At 43.6% G+C, this 20,502-nt stretch overlaps 1 protein-coding gene across 1 annotated transcript in view; it reads right to left on the bottom strand.

Annotated features, from left to right (window-relative positions):
- MKRN2 (makorin ring finger protein 2) overlaps positions 1-20,502 on the bottom strand; it is a 28,725-nt gene that overhangs the window by 5,584 nt on the left and 2,639 nt on the right. The window contains exons 2-6 of the mRNA XM_036869951.1: positions 8,921-9,049; positions 7,841-8,022; positions 6,683-6,987; positions 5,596-5,810; positions 3,809-3,919 (exon numbers count right to left, since the gene is read on the bottom strand). Coding sequence (XP_036725846.1) covers positions 3,809-3,919; positions 5,596-5,810; positions 6,683-6,987; positions 7,841-8,022; positions 8,921-9,049 — 942 coding nt within the window. The remainder of the gene's footprint in view (positions 1-3,808; positions 3,920-5,595; positions 5,811-6,682; positions 6,988-7,840; positions 8,023-8,920; positions 9,050-20,502) is intronic.

Here is a 20,502-nt window from a genome sequence, read left to right as displayed (position 1 = left end):
ACCGCACTTCCTGATTTCAAATTAGTTTACAAAGCTATAGTGATCAAAACAGTATGGTACTGAACCAGACACACAGATCAATGGAACACCATAGAAAGCCCATAAATAAACCTGTTCATATATGGTCAATTAATTTACAACAAAGGAGCCAAGAATATGCAATGGGGAAAGGACAGTCTCTTCAAAAAATGGTGCTGGGAAAACTGGACAGCCACATGCAAAAGAATGAAACTGGACCACAATCTTGTACCACACATAAAAATTAACTCCAAATGGATTAAAGGCTTGAATGTAAGACATGAAACCATAGGCAACAAGCTCCCTGACATCTGTCTTGGAGATGATTTTTTGGATTTAACACCAAGAGCAAAGGCAACAAAAGCAAAAATAAACAAGAGGGACCACATGAAACTAAAAAGCTTCTGCAGAACAAAGGAAACCATCACAAAATGAAAAGACAACCTACTGAATGGGAGAAAATATTTGCAAATCACATATCTGTAAGGGGTGAATATCCAAAATATACAAAGAACTCATACAACTCAGTAGCAAAAAAAAAAACAAACCCAATCAGATTTAAAAATGGTCAGAGGAACTGAAGAGACAGTTTTTCAAAGAAGACACACAAATGCCCATCAGGCACATAAAAAGATGCTCAATCTCACTAATCATCAGGGAAATGCAAATCAAAACCACAATTAGATATCACCTCACACCTGTCAGAAGAGATACCTGCACCCCCCCATGTTCATTGCAGCATTATTCACGATATCCAAGATATGAAAACAAGTTGTTTAACAGATGAATGGATAAAGAATGTGTAGTGTGTGTGTGTGTGTGTATATACATACACACACACACACACACACAAAATGGAATATTATTCAGCCACGAGAAAGAAGGAAATCCTGCCACTTGTGACAACATGGATGGACCTCGAGGGCATTATGCTAAGTGAAATAAGTCAGAGAAAGACAAATACTGGACGGCATCACATACATGTGGGAATCTAAAAAAAAAAGTTAAACTCATAGAAACAGAAAAGTGGTTGCAAGGGTACAGGGAAAATAGGGAGAGGTTGGTGAAAGGGTACAAACTATCACCTATTAAGATGAATAAAGATAAAACATAGTGACTGTGGTTGACAACACTGTATTGTACAACTGAAATTTGCTAACATGGTAGAAAAAAAAATTTGTGAGGCAATGGATGTGTTAATTAGCTAGATGGGGGACTCCTTTCACAATGTATATCAAATTACCATGATGTACACTTTAAGTATTTCATAATTTTATTTGTCAATTATACCTAAATAATAAAAAATTATATTATTACCTTGTGCTGTTCTAATGTATGTAAACATAATGCATATGCATTATATCTGTAGCACAAAGATGGTAATGAGAAAGTAACTGCATATTATATAAGGCAGCAGGAACATTAATTGTGACTAAAATATTAGGAGTATATTGTAATCCCAAGAAAAAACCATTTTAAAGAAAGAGATAAGCTAAAAAGCTGCAAGTTAAAATGGAATTCTAAACGATATTCAAAATAGCTAACACAGCAGAAACAGCAGAGGTATCCATCAACAGGGGCACAGACCAATCGGTAAACAGGCAGCCCTTGCTTTGCAAGGTTCGGATCATGTGCTATGGTCTGAATGTTTGGATCCCCCTAAAATTCATATACTGAAATCCTAATGTCCAGCGGGATAGAATTAGGAGACACGTGATTAAGTCATGAGGGTGGAGCCCTCATAAATGCCATTAGTGCTCTTATAAGAGACCGGGTGAGCTCCTTCACCCCTTCCACCACGTGAGGACACAGTGAGAGGATGCTGGCCCTCACTAGAACCCGACCATGCTGGCACCTTGATCTTGGACTTCCCAGCCTCCAGAACTGTGAGAAATAAATGCCTGCTGTTTATAAGTCACCCAGTCTGCTGTTAATCTGGAACAGACTGATACACCATGTACGGTGAGTTGAATAGTGGCCCCCAAAAGACAGGTCAAAATCCTAAGCCCTGCTACCTGTGAATGTGACCTTATTTGGAGAAAGGATCTTTACTGATGGAGTTAAGGATCTCAAGATGAGATCATCCTGGATTAATGGGAGGGTCTTACGAGAGACCCTTACACGAGTCAGAGGGGAGAGAAAAAGACACAGAGCAGACAAAGACAGAGACTGGAGTTACGCTGCGCCCAGAAGCCAGGAGAGGGGCCTGGAACAAATTCTCCCTCAGAGCCTCCAGGAGGAGCCACCCTTGCCCACACCTGGATTTTGGACTTCCAGCCTCCACAAGTGTGACAGAACAGATGTCTAGTGTTTTGAGCACCCAGTCTGTGGTAATGTTACGGCAGCCACAGGAAATGAATCCACCATGGTTTCGTTAAGTGCCACTGGTCCCCCAGCAACATGGTTCAAATTTCTGTCACCACAACACACAACTGTGAGTGACCATGTGAAGCACACACTGTCAGCTCTTCAGTCCAAACCACCACAGGAACAACACATGTGCACCATGGTCAGTGACTGACCATCTTAACTCTCCTCCCAAGTCTGTCGGTGAGTGGTCACTGTGCATCCGTTATTCAGTGGAGCTGTGTTGCCTCCTTGTTTCCCAGTGATACACCCACAAGACATTTTACAAAAACGGATAACTGAAAGAGGAAACTGGCCAACAAAGATAGGAGTGCAGCAAAGAAATGAAAAGTGGTAACACTGGAAGTGAAATCTGAATCCTCAACCCCTCCACCATATTCAACGCATCAGCAAATCCATCCCAGTTCTTCTAAACAGATCCAGAATTCGACCACTTCCCATCACCTCCATGCCTCCTGCCCTGGTCCAAGCCACTGCCATATCTCGCCTGGACTGTTGTAACAGCCTAACTGGTCTCCCCATTTCCACTTTTGCCTCCTCTTTCAATATATTCTCAGTGGTTCAGCCACAGTGATCCTTTCAAAATATATATCAGATCATGTCACTCCTCTGGTCAAAATCGTATGACGGCTGCCCACCTCAGCCAGAATAAAAAAGCTAGTCTATCCAATGACCTACAGAGCCCTACACAATTCACCCCACTCCCCCTGTCCTCGTCTCCAGTGTTCTCCCCACCTGCTTCTCTCGTCCAGCTCCTCCTTGCTGTTCCGAACAAGGCAGACACACTCCAGCCTCAGAGCTTTCTCTGCAGTGACAGTTCCCTCCCTCTGGAGTGTTCTTCTCAGTCACATGGACATGGCTCGCGGCCTTGCCTCCTCGAGGTCTCTGCTCACAGGTCGCCCTACTGTGTCCTCTGGGCTCCAATATGGAAACTACAATCCCCTCATTTCCTATCCCCATTCCCAGGCTTATTTCACTCCTTAGCCCCACCATCCAATAAACATTTTCCTATTTTCTTGTTTGTTTCTTATTATTCTTGTTTATTTTTTCCTTCAGTAGAATGTGAACTGTATGAGGGCTGGGATTTTTGTCTGATTTGTTTAATGCTCTATCCTCAGCAACTAGAAAAGGCCTATCAGATAGATCTTTCATCTCTATTTGTTGAACGAATGATCAGAGATAAAAAGGCTATCTCAGCACTACAAGCAGGACTTCTAGGGGATACTGCTCAGCTTAAGAACCATTAAGCAAGTCCACTTCACCACGGCCTTGCTTGCTCACCTCTGTGTCCCCAGAGCCCAGCATGCTGCCCGAGAGAAAGAAGACACTGAGTGGCCTCCCCACAGGGGAGGCCCTGCATGAAGCAAAGACAGAAGCAAGAGCCAGGCCCGCACCAGATCACGCTTGAGCGCAGAGCACTTACCCCATTCCCTGTTTGAAAGCTTCAATCAACTCGTTCTTTTTATTCTGATCTTCTACCCAATACACACTTGGAATTACAAACTCTGATATCACACGGCACTCTGGACAAGACCTGAAATAAGAATCAGGTTAGTAAGGGAGAGATTCAGTTACAAATCCTGTGCACACTCCACCACTAAACCTTGTGCTCAAATGCATGACCGCTCCAGATGTTTGTTTCCCACCCCAGAATTCTAAAAGGTACAAATGCAATCCTCTAACCGAATTTACTGTTGAAACATGTTCTTCTCAACAATAAAAAAAGACAACCTAATTTTAAAATGGGGAAAGGATTTGAGTAGGCATTTCTCCAAAATGGCCAATAAGCACAGAAAAAGATGTTCAGTACCATTAGTTATCAGGGAAATGCAAATCAAAACCATACTAAGGTATCACTTCACACCTGCTAGGATGGCTAACATCAGAAATCAAGACAACTAAGTGCTGGCAAGAATGTGGAGAAACTGGAATCCTCCTATGTTGCTGATGGGGATGTAAAATGGTTCAGCCACTTTGGATGGCAGTCTAGCAGTTTCTCAAAATGTTAAACACAGAGTTTCCATATGCCCAGCAACTCCACTCCTAAGGGTATACCCAAAAGTTCTGAAAATAGTATTCATTTTCAATAAATAATACACATGTTCATAGGCACACTAGCCATAATAGCCAAAAGGTGGAAACAACCCGAATGTCCATCAACTGATGAATGCATAAACAAAATGTGGTCTAGCCATACAACAGAATACTATTTATAGTCACTATAAAAGGAGTACTGAGCCATGCTACAATATGGGTGAGCTCTGAAAACATGCTGAGTGAAAGAAGCCAGACACAAAGGCCACATATTGTATGATTCCATTTATATGAAATGTCCAGAACAGGTAAATTCATAGAGAAAGAGGAGATTAGTGGTTGCCAGGGGCTGGAAAGAGGGATGAACAGGCAGTGACTGTAGGTAGAGGTTTCTTTTTAAGATGATGAAAATGTTCTAAAATTAGACTATAGTAACAACAGCTGCACAACTCTGAACACATTTAAAAAAACCCCTCTGAATTGTACATTTTTATCTCAATAAAGCTGTTATTTTACCATACGAATGTGTAACTTCAGGCAAGTTACTTGACCTCACCATATCTGAGTTTCCCTATACATAACATGAGAATGATGATCAAGGGTCTCTGAGAGAATTACGACTTAATGTATGTGAAGTTTCTGACAGTACACAGCACGCAGTAACTTCTCACTATGACTTAGCTTTTCTCCCACCCCACTGTGGAATTTAAGGATCCTATGATGTTATGTGTAAGTTATCTCTCAATAAAGCTGGGGGATAAAACCCTGTGTTGGCTCACTGAGTACATCCCATGTTATCAGACATAACGTGAAATGTGTTACATGCACTATTCCATTTAGTCCTCAAATAAGCCCTACGTTACAGATTAAATAAAAAAAGGCAGTCGGCCTACGGGCGGACCACCAGTAACTGTGCCAGAGTCAAATGGGCCTTCTCACACAGAGGATCCCTGCTGAGTGTCCCCCCAACACCCTAAATGCCTGGCAGGAATTGTCACCCGTGTTTTAAAGGAAAAGGCAGTTGGGCTCAGGGAAGGTCTGCGACTTGCTCAAGTCCCTGCTCAAGGACTCACCACTCACCTGTGGAGGACAAGGGAAGGCTTCCCTGTGGATGGAAGCAGATCCCAAATCAAACCTTCTCCCAGATTGTATAGGTAAGACCCCTGCTGCACTTACTTGATGATTGGGTTCTCAAACTGCTTGGCACACCTCCACTGCCGGATGCAAGATAGGCAATACGTGTGGTTGCAGTTGGAAAGGATCCCGAACCTCCGCTCCGAGGCTGACGCCTTCTCGAGGATAACCTCCATGCAGATGCTGCACACTTTGTCCTGACTCGCCTGGAACGCAAAGGCCTTCTCCATCTCGTGTTCGAATGTTGACATGCAGATCTGAAGTACAGGGAGGGAGGAAGGAAACCTTTGGTTCTGGGCTGGGGAGTGGTGAGAGCCTGGAGTGACTGCCGGCCACACGGTACAACCAGGATCGGGAGGGAATGGGCACTGTGGCTGCTTCAGGCAGGTCTCTCAAGACCACCACTGGCTTGCCCCCCTGCTTGTCGGCACTGCTCCACGGTCACTTCCAATTTAAAGCCGAGACCAGAGGCCCAAGAAGATTAGAGGGCCACTGTGGGGTCAAGGAGGTCCCAAAGACTGGGACCCTGGTCTCCTTGCCCCTCTGGGTACCGCCTTTCCCAACACCAACACCAGAAATGCCAAATAACCCTTAATCTAAAACATCAGGCTGACAGGCCAGGGTCAGAGGTCAGCAGCATCACTTCTTCCTACGAGAACCAGTTACTGAACGAATCCCTTCACTCAGGAGGCAGGTGAACAGAGCATGTCCCCCGCTTAGCACCACGCATCAGGCACCAGAATCAATGCAAAGGACCTAGGACCCAGGCCCTGGCACAGTGGACGCACACTCAAGCCGAACCCACAGCACAGCACCCGGATGTCATGTCCCTGGGGAGGAGGGAAGCTCTAACCTGTGCTCACCTGAACACCCGCCGGGAGACGGCAGAGGGTTCAGACAACCTCCACAGCCCTGTGCTGAGCAGAAGCCTGCACAAACACGGGAGCCTAATGACCTGCAAGGTCCCTTCCGACACTGAACTCCTCAAATTCTCCAGAACTCGGCCTGGCTGGCCAGGTACAGAATGCAGGTATTACTGGCAGAAAGATGCTTACAGAAATACCGATTTTGTCACTTAGTGCACTTCAAATTCCTTAAAACGACTTCACATAAAGGCTCGCAACTGTACCTTCTCATGAGCTTTCCTTTGCTCTGGGTCGAACGGGTGCAGGACTTGTAACCTACAGATTTCACAAACTTCCCCATGCAGGTAGACACAAGCATCCCCAAATCGGCACTCCCCGGCAGCTGCGTAGGGGCACAGCTGCTGCTCGCTGCTGTAGGAGCTGCTAGCTTCTACGTTGTCGAGACCACTCCTGATTGCTTCTAGGTAGGAATGCGGCTTCAGCTCCGGGCTGTTCTGCGGGTCGCTGCAGCCTCCGGGATTACTCACCACACTTGGGCAAGTCTTTTCTTCAGCCATGCCAGAGAGATCTTAAAATAAAACACACAGCACACACACACACACACACACACACACATGAAAACTGGCCCAACCTTTCTGGTAAGCAATCAGTCAAAACCTGACAAATTAACCCTGACTTTGGGAATTTCACTCTTGGGATGTATGGAAAAAAACAGGCCAAGAGGGGAAAAATAAAAGGAAAAAATGTTCAGAGTGATATTACTTAGAATCATAATAAAAAACAAAAAAACATAATTGGCAACATAGGGAAATAGCAAAGCAGACCATGATATATTTATATAAAATAACACTAATGTTCCTTTTTAAAAATGGCAAGTATGGAAATCTCAACACATGGACCAGTTACACTTAAAAAAAAAATTTTTAAAGAAAACAAAGTATAAGTCAAAAGGAATTCAGAATGAGGTCAATAGAATACAGTGGTTTCCTTTTTACCAGTAAAGTCACCAATCTTTTTAAAGTGAAGGAGAATGAAAATCTGGAGCAAGTCTCTGGGTCCTGAGGCCAGAGTCAGACTGTCCTTCGGCCACCCACCCGCTTCTCACACGGGAGCTGCTGCGTACCCATCAGGCTTCTAACATTTTCCGAGGGGATATAGCTGACGGGATGGACTTATTGTGTGCTTAGGATGGGATCTGCCTATCATGTGCTGAACATATGATGTTATACGTCAGGACACGAGCAGAGACGAGGACACACACGGACACGAGGCCTAATGCGTCATCTGAATGCTCTGCAGCCAGATGAAGCCTGTTCTCAGGACCGTTCTGGGTGTGAGGTTAGGACCCCCTTTGACAAGAGAAGGCCAAGGAAAGCAAGAGTGCTGTTCAAAAAGGCAATAGAAGGATTCTGCTCACTCACTTCGGTCTCTAAGTACCAGTGTCCTCTTTTCACGTTTCCCAGGCTCATGTAACTTAGTTTTCACGATTGATGCAGTGAGGTCAGAAGGAGGGTGAGGACTGTGGAAACCCAGGGAGGGCACCCCGTGGGGAACAGTGCCCATGGCCCCACCAGCTGCAGCAGAGGGCCTCGTGTGATCGTATCTGAACAAAACACACAGCAGATGCATTACGGACACACCACACGCACATACCTCCCGCATTCCCCAGACCTGGAACATCCCTCCTTCTGCTCAGTCGTTTCCCGTATTTTAATGGGTAAAAATCTCATCAATTAGTAAGAACTGCCTGGCAATTCAGAGTGAGTAGTACACTGCTGTCTATCACCTCCACTTAAGTGGGACAGATGTACCGCCCAGACCACACAAAGAGAGCCCGACGGTTCCGGAGATGCTGACTGACTGGCTTGTCCTGGACTGTCTCTTGGGGGCGCCCACTGGCAGGGGGAGGGCAGAGTGGGCCAACTTCCCACATCCCAGGCAGCACAGAGGAAGGACTGAAGGGAGCTCTGCAGCCCAGGAAAGCAGATCAGCCCTTCACGACAACAGCACAGGAACAGGTTCTGGAATGTTCTCCTGTCTAGAAGTTACAAAACTTGCCTACAGATGTCAGTAAAAAAGGAAGATTCTACATGCTCATAAATGTTCATTGCACTCATAGCAAAAAACTGGAAGCCCCTTAACTATCTAATACAGGGATAGTTAATAAAATGATGGTACGTCAACGTGATGAAGAATTATAAAGTTACAGTTAAGACAAAGTAGCAGCACTGGAAGGAGCTTATGACATGGTAAAAAAAGGCAAGACAGAAAATCTTAGGTATACTGTGAGGGCAAATTTATGACTATAGACTCATAAGAAGAGGCATGAAAAGTGACTTTGAAAAATTAAAATTATTTTAACGGTACTAAATTTGAGGTTTCAAAATTATTTTTGTAACATTACTTTTAAACTAAAGTTTTCCCATCATCAAGACCCAGGATTTAAATCCCTGAAGGTAGTGAACTCAGTGCAACAGCTGGCGACAGAAGCGGGTTCTTGCCTGCAACGAGTTCCGTAGGCGCAACAGCCCTTCTGGTAGTATTTGCAGATGGTAGATGGCTTGCTGTTTGCCAAGTCATGTGAGAACAGGCACTGGTTTCCTTCCCGACACACACCATGCATAAAATACCTGATGAGACAAGCAGAGGCATAAAACTTTTAGAAGCACACTTTGCTTTGTAAAATCACCAAATTCTTGAACCCAGTATATAAACACACACTGTGCATATACTATGTATCAAGGCTCTCCTGGGCACTGCAGGTACACTTATGTCCTTGTCTCTAAGACAGTGATTTTAGATGCACCACATCTATTTCAATGACAGCTTTTCTGGAAGACAAATGATCCCATGCATTTCTGTCTTAAGATATATCCTCTTGATTTAAGATATGCCACATACGTAAAATGTGAGCCTCATGACTGAGAAAATGCACACTGAAAGACTGCTCTGTTCTCATGGATTTTAAAGGGTATGGTTGTAAAGGAGTCAGAGACCTGGGCTCAAGATCTAGCTGTGCCACGTGTAAGCAAGTCACAAAACCAACTTCCCTGGGCCTTCCTACCTTTACCTATAAAACGAAAATTACACTGCCTACTCTACTATAAACTGTGGTGAGGCTCAAGTAAGATAGTGGAGCACCAGGAGACACATATAAGAATGTTCCACTAAGTTGTCCAATTCTGGCCCTGAAAGAACAACTGGGAGGCATTCTAGTTCTGTCCAGCCAGAGCAGAGAGGCCTGGCTGAATACTCAGAGGAAACTGTAGAGGGACATGCCTTGGCATTAAGGGTAAACAAGTCCCCAAATAAAGAGATTTTAGACCTGCCCTAATAAAGTTTTTAAAAAAAAAACAAGCTTCAAAACGATCTAGCTGATAGCAAATAACTTATTGTCAGCTAAAACAAACTTTAACATTCTTTGAAGGAAGACAAAAAAATCCAAATGCTCAAAAACACTCACAATGTTCGGCATCCAATCAAAAATTACTAGACATACCAAAAAGCAGGAAAATGTGACCCATAACCAGGAGAAAAATTAGTCAATAACAGGAATGACAGATGATGGACTCAGCAGACAAGGACTTTAAAACCAGCTATGACAGGCTATCATCAAAAAATCCACAAACAATAAATGCTTGAGAGGGTGTGGAGAGAAGGGAACCCTCTTGCACTGTTGGTAGGAATGTAAATTGGTGCAGCCACTAACGGAGAACAGCATGGAGGTTCCTTAAAAAACTAAAAACAGAGCTACCATATGACCCTGCAATCCCACTCCTGGGCATATGTCTGGAGAAAAACATGGTCCAAAAGGATACATGCACCCCAATGTTCATTGCAGCACTGTTTACAATAGCCAAGACATGGAAGCAACCTGAATGTTCATCGACAGAGGAATGGATTAAGAAGATGTGGTACATACATACAATGTAACATTCTCAGCCATAAAAAAGAATGAAATAATGCCATTTGCAGCAACATGGATGGACCTAGAGATTGTCACACTGAGTGAAGTAAAGTCAGACAGGGAAAGAGAAATATCATATGATATGGCTTATACGTGGACTCTAAAAAGAAATGATACAAATGAACGTATTTACAAAACAAAACAGACTCACAGACTTAGAGAACGAACTTATGGTTACCAGGGGGGAAGGGTGGAGGGAAGGGATAGTTAGGGAGTTTGGGACTGACATGTACACACTACTATATTTAAAAAGGATAACCAACAAGGACCTACTGCATAGCACAGGGAACTCTACTCAATGTTATGTGGCAGCCTGGATGGGAGAGGAGTCTGGGGGAGAATGGATACACGGATAGGGACGACTGAGTCACTTTGCTCTGCACCTGAAACTATCACAACATTGTTAATCGGCTATACTCCAATATAAAATAAAAAGTTAAAAACAAAACAAAAAAACCCAGCTATTACATATATGTTTTATATAACCCAGCTATTACAGATATGTTCTATATGCTGAAGATTTTAAGGAAAACACAAAAATAACATGGGAAGAAATGGACGATATAAAAAAGAACCAAATGGAACTTTTAGAAGTGAAAACTACAATACATGAAATGAGAATTACATTGTAATGGCAGATTAGACACTATATAAGAAAATCTCAGAAAACTTGAAGACAAAGCAATAGAAACTATCCAAACTAAAGTACAAGAAGAAGAAAGAGAAAGAACAGATTTTTGCTTCCAGCTTTGGAGGAGCATGGAACCTGCCCTTCCACTGTGAAAAACTAGAAAACAGAACAAAATATATGAAACAACTGCTTTCAGACATGGACAAAAGGCAACACAAGACTGGCCCTTGAAGAGAAGGAAAACAAGGGAGGCGAGCCTGGCTTTCTGCCTTGAGGCATATTTTGGACCTTGGTGCAGGGAGGGGAACCCCAAGCAGAGCACTGCTGTCTTGCTGAGGTGAAGAGACAGAAACTGGAGTTCAAGGAGGCTGAGGAAGGCTCTTTAAAAAGCTTGTAAATAGAATCACACATGCACGATCAATTAACTTTTGATAAACGCTGTCAAGGTAATTCAACAAATGATGCTGGACCCAGTATCTATATGGAAAAACAAAAACCAAAAAACCTCAAACATTACATGTCTGCGGATGTTCCCCAATATGAATGAAGTATACAACATAACCTGCCATGTATCCTAGCCAAAAACATTTAACTTGAATCCAACAAAACTTCAGATCTAACTTCTAGTTTATAGGAAATACAGGGGGATTGGGAACAAGCTAAAAGACCTCATGAGGAAGCAACCAGATAAATACAAAAGAAGAGGCAGTATGTGGGCCAGATCTCTTTACCAAGGAAGTGTCATGGAAAAAAAATAGGGGGGGGGGGGGGGCCTGGGTTTGGAAAATGATTTGGTGGTTTCTTAAAAACTTAAACATAAATTTACCATATGACTCAACAATTCCAGTCCTAGGTGTTTACCCAAGAGAAATGAAAACATATGTTCACACAAATATGTGTATAATATGTGAATGTTCATAGCAACATTATTCATAATAGTCAAAAGGTGAAAACTCTGACAATTCCATCAACTGGTGAACAGATAGATAAAATGTAATATATCCATACAACGGGATATTATTTGGCAATAAAAAGGAATGAATAATGATACATGCTACAAGGATGAGATGCAAACACATTCTAGTAAGTGAAATAAGTTAGACACAAAAGGACGCATGTTGCATGAATCAATTTATAAGTAGTGTTTAAAAAGGGGCAAATCTATAGGAACAGAATGGTCCTTATAAAGACTATTATACAGCCTATATAGGCTACATATAGACACAGTCCCTACATATGGTATGTAAATTATACTTCAATAAAGCTGTTAAAAGAAGAAAATTTAAAAAGGAGGAAACTGCACTAGATTAGTAGACAGAATATAAGGTATGTAATAACCAATGCAATATTTGGCCCTGGATTATATTCTGGTTTGGACAAACCAGCTGTAAGAAACATTTGTGGGACAAATGGGGAAATCTGAGTACAGACTAGGTATCAGATAATTTACTGACATGGAAAGTTGAAGATGATTAACTGAGAAAAGCATATTATATAACAGAATATACAGTAAAATGGTGTAGCCGCTATGTAAAACAGTACAGCGGTTCCTCAAAAAATTAAAAATAGAATTACCACATGATTCAGCAATTCCACTCGAGTATATACACAGAAGAACTGAAAGCAAAAACTCAAGTATTTGTACACCCCTGTTCATAGTGCATTATTCACAGTAGCCAAAAGGTGAAAACAATCCAAGCGTCCATCAGAGGATGAATGGATAAACAAAATGTGGTCTACACATACAATGGAATATTACTCAGTCTTAAAAAGGAAGGAAAGTCTGACTTGTGCTACAACAGGGATGAACCTTGAGGATGTTATGCCAACTGACGGAAGCCAGACACAGAAAGACAGCACTGTGTGATTCCACTAATGAGAGGTGCTTAGAATAGTCAAATTCACAGAAAGAGGGAGGAGAATGGGTGTGGTCAGGGTTTGGGGGAGGCAGAATGAGGAGTTAGTGTATAAAGGGGACACAGTTTTAGGTTGGGAAGATGAAAAGAGTTCTGGAGGTGGATGGTGGTGATGGCTGCACAACAGTGTGAACGTACTTACTACTCCTTAACTGAACACTTAAAAATGGTTAAGAGGGGCTTCCCTGGTGGCTCAGTGGTTGAGAATCCGCCTGCCAATGCAGGGGACACGGGTAAGAGCCCTGGTCCGGGAAGATCCCACATGCCGCGGAGCAACTAGGCCCATGAGCCACAATTACTGAGCCTGCGCGTCTGGAGCCTGGGCTCCGCAACAAGAGAGGCTGCGATAGTGAGAGGCCCGCGCACCGCGATGAAGAGTGGCCCCCGCTCGCCGCAACTAGAGAAAGCCCTCGCACAGAAACGAAGACCCAACACAGCCATAAATAAATAAATAAATACAATAAAAACAAATGGTTAAGAGGATAAATTTATGTTATGTACATTTTGCAATTAAAAAATTTTAAAACAGCAGTACAGTACGCTCTCATTTTGGTAAACACTAACTACACACACGCACACATCTGCATTTTAACAATGTGGAAAGACAGACAATAGCCTTTTTAAGAGTGGCAATCCTTGAGGGTAAGGCATATGGTATTTTTTTTTTAACATCTTTATTAGAGTATAAATGCTTTACAATGGTGTGTTAGTTTCTGCTTTTTAACAAAGTGAATCAGTTATACATATACATACATCCCCATATCCCCTCCCTCTTGCGTCTCCCTCCCACCCTCACTATCCCACCCCTCTAGGTGGTCAACAAAGCTCCCAGCTGATCTCCCTGTGCTATGCGGCTGCTTCCCACTAGCTATCTATTTTACATTTGGTAGTGTATATATGTCCATGCCACTCTCTCACTTTGCCCCAGCTTACCCTTCCCCCGTGGTATTTTCTTATTTTTGTTGATCTGTACTTTCTAATATTTCTACCATGAACATATACTGCTTTTGTAATAGTAAATGGTTGCTTTAGTTTTAAAAAATTATGAAGGGCTTCCGTGGTGGCGCAGTGGTTAAGAATCCGCCTGCCAATGCAGGGGACACGGGTTCGAGCCCTGGTCTGGGAAGATCCCACATCTGCCGCGGAGCAACTAAGCCCGTGCACCACAACTACTGAGCCTGCGCTCTAGAGCCCATGAGCCACAACTACTGAACCCGCACGCCACCTACTGAAGCCTGCGTGCCTAGAGCCCGTGCTCCGCAACGAGAAGCCACCGCAACGAGAAGCCCGTGCACAACGAAGAGTAGCCCCCACTCGCCACAACTAGAGAAAGCCCGTGCATAGCAACAAAGACCCAACACAGCCAAAAATAAATAAATTTATTTTTAAAAAATTACAATAAGTATCGAATACTGGAGAGAGTATGGTTTAAAAAAAACGCATAGGGGGCTTCCCTGGTGGCGCAGTGGTTGAGAGTCCGCCTGCCAGTGCAGGGGACACGGGTTCGAGCCCTGGTCTGGGAAGATCCCACATGCCGCGGAGCAACTAAGCCCGTGTGCCACAACTACTGAGCCTGCGCGTCTAGAGCCTGGGCTCCGCAACGGGAGAGGCCGCGACAGTGAGAGGCCCGCGCACCGTGATGAAGAGTGGCCCCCACTCGCCACAACTGGAGAAAGCCCTCGCACAGAAACGAAGACCCAACACAGCCAAAAATAAATAATAAATAAATAAATAAATAAATTAAAAAAAAAACAAACAAACACATAAACGCTCAGTACAATACCTATCTCACAGTGGGTACCCCCAAAGTTCAGCTCTTATTAAAGTTTAGTAAAAAATGCTGCCGATTAAGCTGACAGTTACAAGAGGGACCTGTGCCTTATCACAACGCACGCATAGGGCTGAGGAGTCAGTCCATGGACCGAGGCAGAGAGAAGGGGGCGCGGGCCCAGGGGCTGCCTAGCCAAGCAGTCTACAGAATGCCCGGGTGCCGATGGGCGGGAGGAGCAGGCGCCAGAAGCACACAGAAAGGCAGGGAAGGGAGGCCCCATGAGGGCGCGGCAGGCCTGCTGAGACAGATGGCGGATCAGGCCTGACTGGGGCAGCTGGAATACTGATGAGTGCGCCTCCCAATAGGGGACAAGGGGCCCAAGTCAAGCCCTGAGACACATTAAACCCCCTTCCTAGGCCTCTTGCAGAAAGGCCACTGGAGCTGCAGGGCGAAGACAGACAGGAGAGGCTGGAAGTGTAGGTGAGAGGAGCCCGTCAGGAGGTTGCTCTGTAAAGGGGCTTGTTCTGTGAACCCATGTTTTAACTTAAAAAATATACTATGGAAAGTCTCAAACATATACAAAAGCAGACAGTGGTAGGGTAACTCCCAAGATGTTCCCACACCAGCTTTCACCTTATCACCTCCCAAGCACTCTGGTTTCACCCATTTCTCCCCTCTCCCGTATGGCTGTGACAGTTTATCTTTTTAAAGAGGGATAACACATACCTCTTGAATGAAGACTTTGGGGCAAGGAGGGCCCTCCCTCCCTCTGAACAAGTATGTTATCAGAAATATATGAAATGTGTTATCAGAAATATATGAAATGAGCAAAAATACAACAGCTCCAACGAGCAGTACCATCAGTACTCTGTCTAGCACTTTCACTTCTTTATCTCACTTAATCCTGACACTACTCTGAGGAATATTAGCTCTATACCCATGGTGCAGACAGGAAAGCTGAGGCTCAGAGAGGTGTGATGACTTAGAGAAGATCTAATTGCTGAGTAGGGGACCTCAGCTCCGTTCTTCCCAAGCCCTGACCTTTTCCCACCAAAACTGATTTTCCTGTCACTCTGCCTCTGTCCATACCGTGGCCCCTTTCTACAACACTGTACCCCATCTTTCACTGTACTTAACTGTGATAACCCACCTTCCTTCAAGACCAGCACGAGTCCTGGCTGGACCAAGAAACCTTCCCACCCCTCCAGCCCACAGTGTGCTTTCCTGGCAGCTCCACGGTATAGTGCTTCCCAACTTGGGGCCCCTGACCCAAGAGAGCTGGTGCTCTTGAACACATGGTTGGGAACATCTGTTAACACCATACACAAAAATAAACTCGAAATGGATTAAAGACCTAAATGTAAGACTGGAAACCATAAAACTCCTAGAGGAAAACATAGGCCGAACGCTCTTTGACATCAATCGTAGCAATATTTTTTTGGATCTGTCTCCTAAGGCAAAGGAAATAAAAGCAAAAATAAACAAACTAAACATAAAAGCTTTTGCACAGCAAAGGAAACCATCGACAAAATGAAAAGACAACCTACTGAAGGGGAGAAAATATTTGCAAATGATTTGATAAGGGGTTAATATTCAAAATATATAAACAGCTCATACAACTCAACATCAAAAAAACCCAAACAGCCTGATAAAAAAGATGGGCAGAAAACGTGAATAGACATTTTTCCAAAGAGGACATGCAGCTGGCCAACAGGCACATGAAAAGATGCTCAACATCACTAATCATCAGGGAAACGCAAATCAAAACCACAATGAGAGATCACTTCACACCAGTCAGAATAGCTATCATAAAAAAGAACACAAATAACAAATGTTGGTGAGGATGTGGAGAAAAGGGAACCCTCCTACACTGTTGGTGGGAATGTAGATTGGTGCAACCACTGTGGAAAACAGTACATACATTTCCCAACCAACTAAAAAGAACCACCATATGACCCAGCAATTCCACTCCTGGGTGTATAAAAAAACCCTGCAAAACACTAATTTGAAAAGATACATGCAAAACACTAATTTGAAAAGATGCATGCACCCCAATGTTCACAGCAATATTATTTACAATTTCCAAGATGTGGAAGCAACCTAAATGTCCATCAACAGAGGAATGGATAAAGAAGATGTGGTATACGTATATACAACGGACTACTACTCAGCCATAAAAAAGAATGAAATCTTGCCATCTGGAGCAACATAGATGAACTTGGAGGGCATTATGCTAAGTGAAATAAGTCAGACAAATACTGTATGTTATCACTTATATGTGGAATCTAAAAAATATAACAAACTAGTGAATGTAACAAAAAAGAAGCAGACTTACAGATACAGAGAACAAACTAGTGGTTACTGGTAGGAAGAGGGAAGGGGGGAGGGGCAATATAGGGGTAGGGGGTTAAGTAGAACAAACTATTAGGTATAAAATGAGCTACAAGGATATATTGTATGACATGGGGAATATAACCAATATTCTATAATAAATATAAATGGAGTATAATCTTTAAAAACTATGAATCACTATATTATATACCTGTAACTTATATAATATTGTACATCGAGTACACATCAAGGGGAAAAAAAAAAAAAAAAGCCTGGGAATAACTTGAGGAAGACACAGCTGGAACATCACTAAATGCGACAGAACACAGAAAGCCTAAACCTAACCAATTATGTGGTTCTGCCTGGAACTGGAGAACGGTTGACAACGTTCAAACATTGGGAAACATAGTGGACTCTAAGGAAGGTCAGAAGGCCCGGACTGTCCTTCCCAGAGAAAGGGTACCAGAGAACATGGGTGGCAATTCGTGCTGCACCTCGGCCCTACAATGGGCCTGGGAGGCTGCTAGGCTGCTGAGCTGGAGGCCACAAGTTTTTAAGCCCTTCCCTCCCTCCTTGCTCCCTAAGCATACTTCCAACTTTCTCCACCTATCTCCCCAAAAGCAGAAGTGCTGACCAGGCCCACCTGACAATTTCTTTTCACCCAGTAAATGTTAGAAGGGTATTCTACTTCATGTGTCAGTGTCTACTGAGTTTGGGTAGCATGAGCCACCTCTAAATACACCAACAGAATCCAATTTCTGAGCCTACAAAGATGACTGGACCTGTGATGTAAGTGACTATACTAAGGTGGTGTCCTATAGGGTCTTTTCTAGGTGGTCAGTTATGCTTTTCCCAGGCAACACCCCCTGGGAGTCTTCCACTAAATCAGAGATTGTGTAGTAACTTGCTATAAGGCTGCTGTAGATTTACTTAAAAAGAAAGAAGGCTCAGAAGCTGGCAAACGAAGGGTATTCTTGTTAGAAACTTAAAAAAAAAAAGTCTATATGAAAAGAATCTTGTCACAATACTGATTTAAAAAGTATGCAGAAGAGTTAACAGAGCAGGTCTGAGTCTGCTTACGAGGCAAGGTCCTGCTTATAGCACCTGGGACTCGGCTGGTAAACAGTTCCCTACACTGATATAAACTGTCTCTAAGTGATGAAAGTGGCTCACTGTGCCTATACTGTGTACAATGTGGTTTACGCTGAACATCTGCTTTCCTTCTGGGAGCCTGGTCTGGGTACATGCTAGGCAGAGGGTGACCGTCCAGGGCACTGGATCTCTAGCAGGCTTCGCTGGGCACATGTTGCTGCTGCATTTCTGCTGCAGGAGGAAGAGTGTGCTGTGACCCTTTATGCGAGGAAGTGAGGGCAGGAAGCCTGCACACGGGCTCCTCCAGATGCCGCCTGAGTCCTTCTCCCTTGTGATCCATCTGTGACTCCTCACTACTCACTGTGATAAAGCTTAGCCTCGAGTACGACTAGGCGCTAAGTCCCATGGGTCATTCTAGCCAATCACTAGCTGTAGGGGTGGCCTTGGGATCCTGGACACGGAAGTTTATTACGCTTCTAAGCAGTTTGGTAATTCTTCTTGAGAAATGCTACTCAACACTGTGACATTATTCCAATCATCCTCAACTATGGTAATCTTTGAAGGTATGAAAGTAGAAAAACAACAAAAAAAAATAATAAAGAAAATCAGTGCCAAGAGCCAAATCCAATTATCAGGATTAGTAAACTCATAAAGAGTGGAAGAGAACAAGTTCAAACTGGTTACATAAACAGTTTCACCAAAGAGAGATCTAACAAATACTTCATTAATAATTTCTTTTGGAGAACTAGACAAGATTTCCTGAAAGAATCAGGGTAAGAGACTACCAGAGCTCCTCTACCAGATACTACCTGTTAACCAGGCGTGCAAGAGGAAAGACGTTCAGCGGTGGTCCTGCAGATGCCTTTTATAATTCTACCGTCTCCCATAAGTCCCATTCAGAAAACTTGCCTTCCAAACCGCACTAATTATCTTTCCCATCAAAAATCCAAAATATTTAACCACCACCTAAAGCTTCCTAGTTTTGTCACTTATAAGCTGGTGACTTCATGCAAGCCATTTCACTTCTGTAAGTGACTGAGCTGAAATTTTAAAAGGTTCAAAAATAACTTCTAGGCCACCATCACTGCCTTCAAGAAAGGTGAGTGTGAAACAAGTGTTATAAGAGGTGGAGCCAGCCAGCGCTATTTCTGTAGCATATGTCACCACTTCCACTCCCCAGTGACAAACACAAAACTCCCTAGAGTGCATCCTGCCTGTCCTTCGGGGCATCTTTATCATCCGCTTACAGAGATTCCTCAGCATCTAGGTTATACTAAGCTTAATCCAGGCCTCTTTCATGTTACACCCTGTAATAAATTTCCAACTGCTCACCCTTCCCTATGGCCAAACCATCCCTTATATCTTCCTAGAGGGAAGACTGAGACTCGAGCTGGGGAGGAGTGTGGGCTGTTGCTAGTATGAGGGGGGAAGTGCATGGCTGGAGACTCAGAGCAGGGAGATTCTTTCTAGGGGACACTCCAAAGTCATCTGTTATCCTGGGTGACCCCGAAGACCGTTTCAGATGGCGTGGCTATTATATGCTGCAAAGGATATGAGGTTCACTACTGGCCACAGAACGGCCAGCAGCTCTCGCTGTGCCTGAGGGCTGAACCAAACAGAATCAATCTGGTTTCTTGCAGGTCTTTCAATGGTGCCTGCCTCTAGCAAAACACTTTTGCAAATCGTTTCCAGGTATATGGGTAATTTGCATTCTCAGTGTCACCTTCCTTTATGTTTTCGCACATAATTTCACAGACTTAAATTTTATGGCTGTACTGCTTGTGACAAAAGATCCATCAAGGGGGAACACAGCTAATGCGAGGCATGGTGGGAGGCTTGAAATAACTGGTAAGAGGTGGGGATGGAATAAAGTACAGTGTAGTGGTTAAAGGAAGACTCTGAGGTCAGAGAGCTTCCTGTGACCTTGAGCAAATTATTTAAATCTCCAAACCCGTTTCCCCATCTGTAGTATGATATAATTGTACTTCACAGACTGCATGTCAGTGCTTAGCCTAACACACCATAAATGCTCTTAGGATGGTTAGTCGTTGTTATCTAATCTCTTAACCAAGGCTGCTGGTTAGGCATTACTATCCCAATTTTACAGATAAAGAGACTGTGATACCAGAATCAGAATCCAGAACTGCCCGAGTCTGGAGCTCAAGCTCTTCCTACCACTCACTGGCCACAAGATGCCCCATATTTTGTGACTTTCAATGAGTCAAAAGCTCTAGGCCCGACTCTCAGGAAACTGTAATTCTAGGTCTTGTACTACTGATTATAAAACAAAGGGACCTCTATCACATTGAGGAGGAGGACAAACAAACTGGTTACCAAGCAATAATAAAGGCCTGCACCAGGGCTTTGAAAACAGA

This window comes from Balaenoptera musculus, chromosome 11 (genome assembly GCF_009873245.2).
Source record: "Balaenoptera musculus isolate JJ_BM4_2016_0621 chromosome 11, mBalMus1.pri.v3, whole genome shotgun sequence".
Taxonomy (NCBI): domain Eukaryota; kingdom Metazoa; phylum Chordata; class Mammalia; order Artiodactyla; family Balaenopteridae; genus Balaenoptera; species Balaenoptera musculus.
This window is presented reverse-complemented; position numbering and strand designations above follow the sequence as displayed.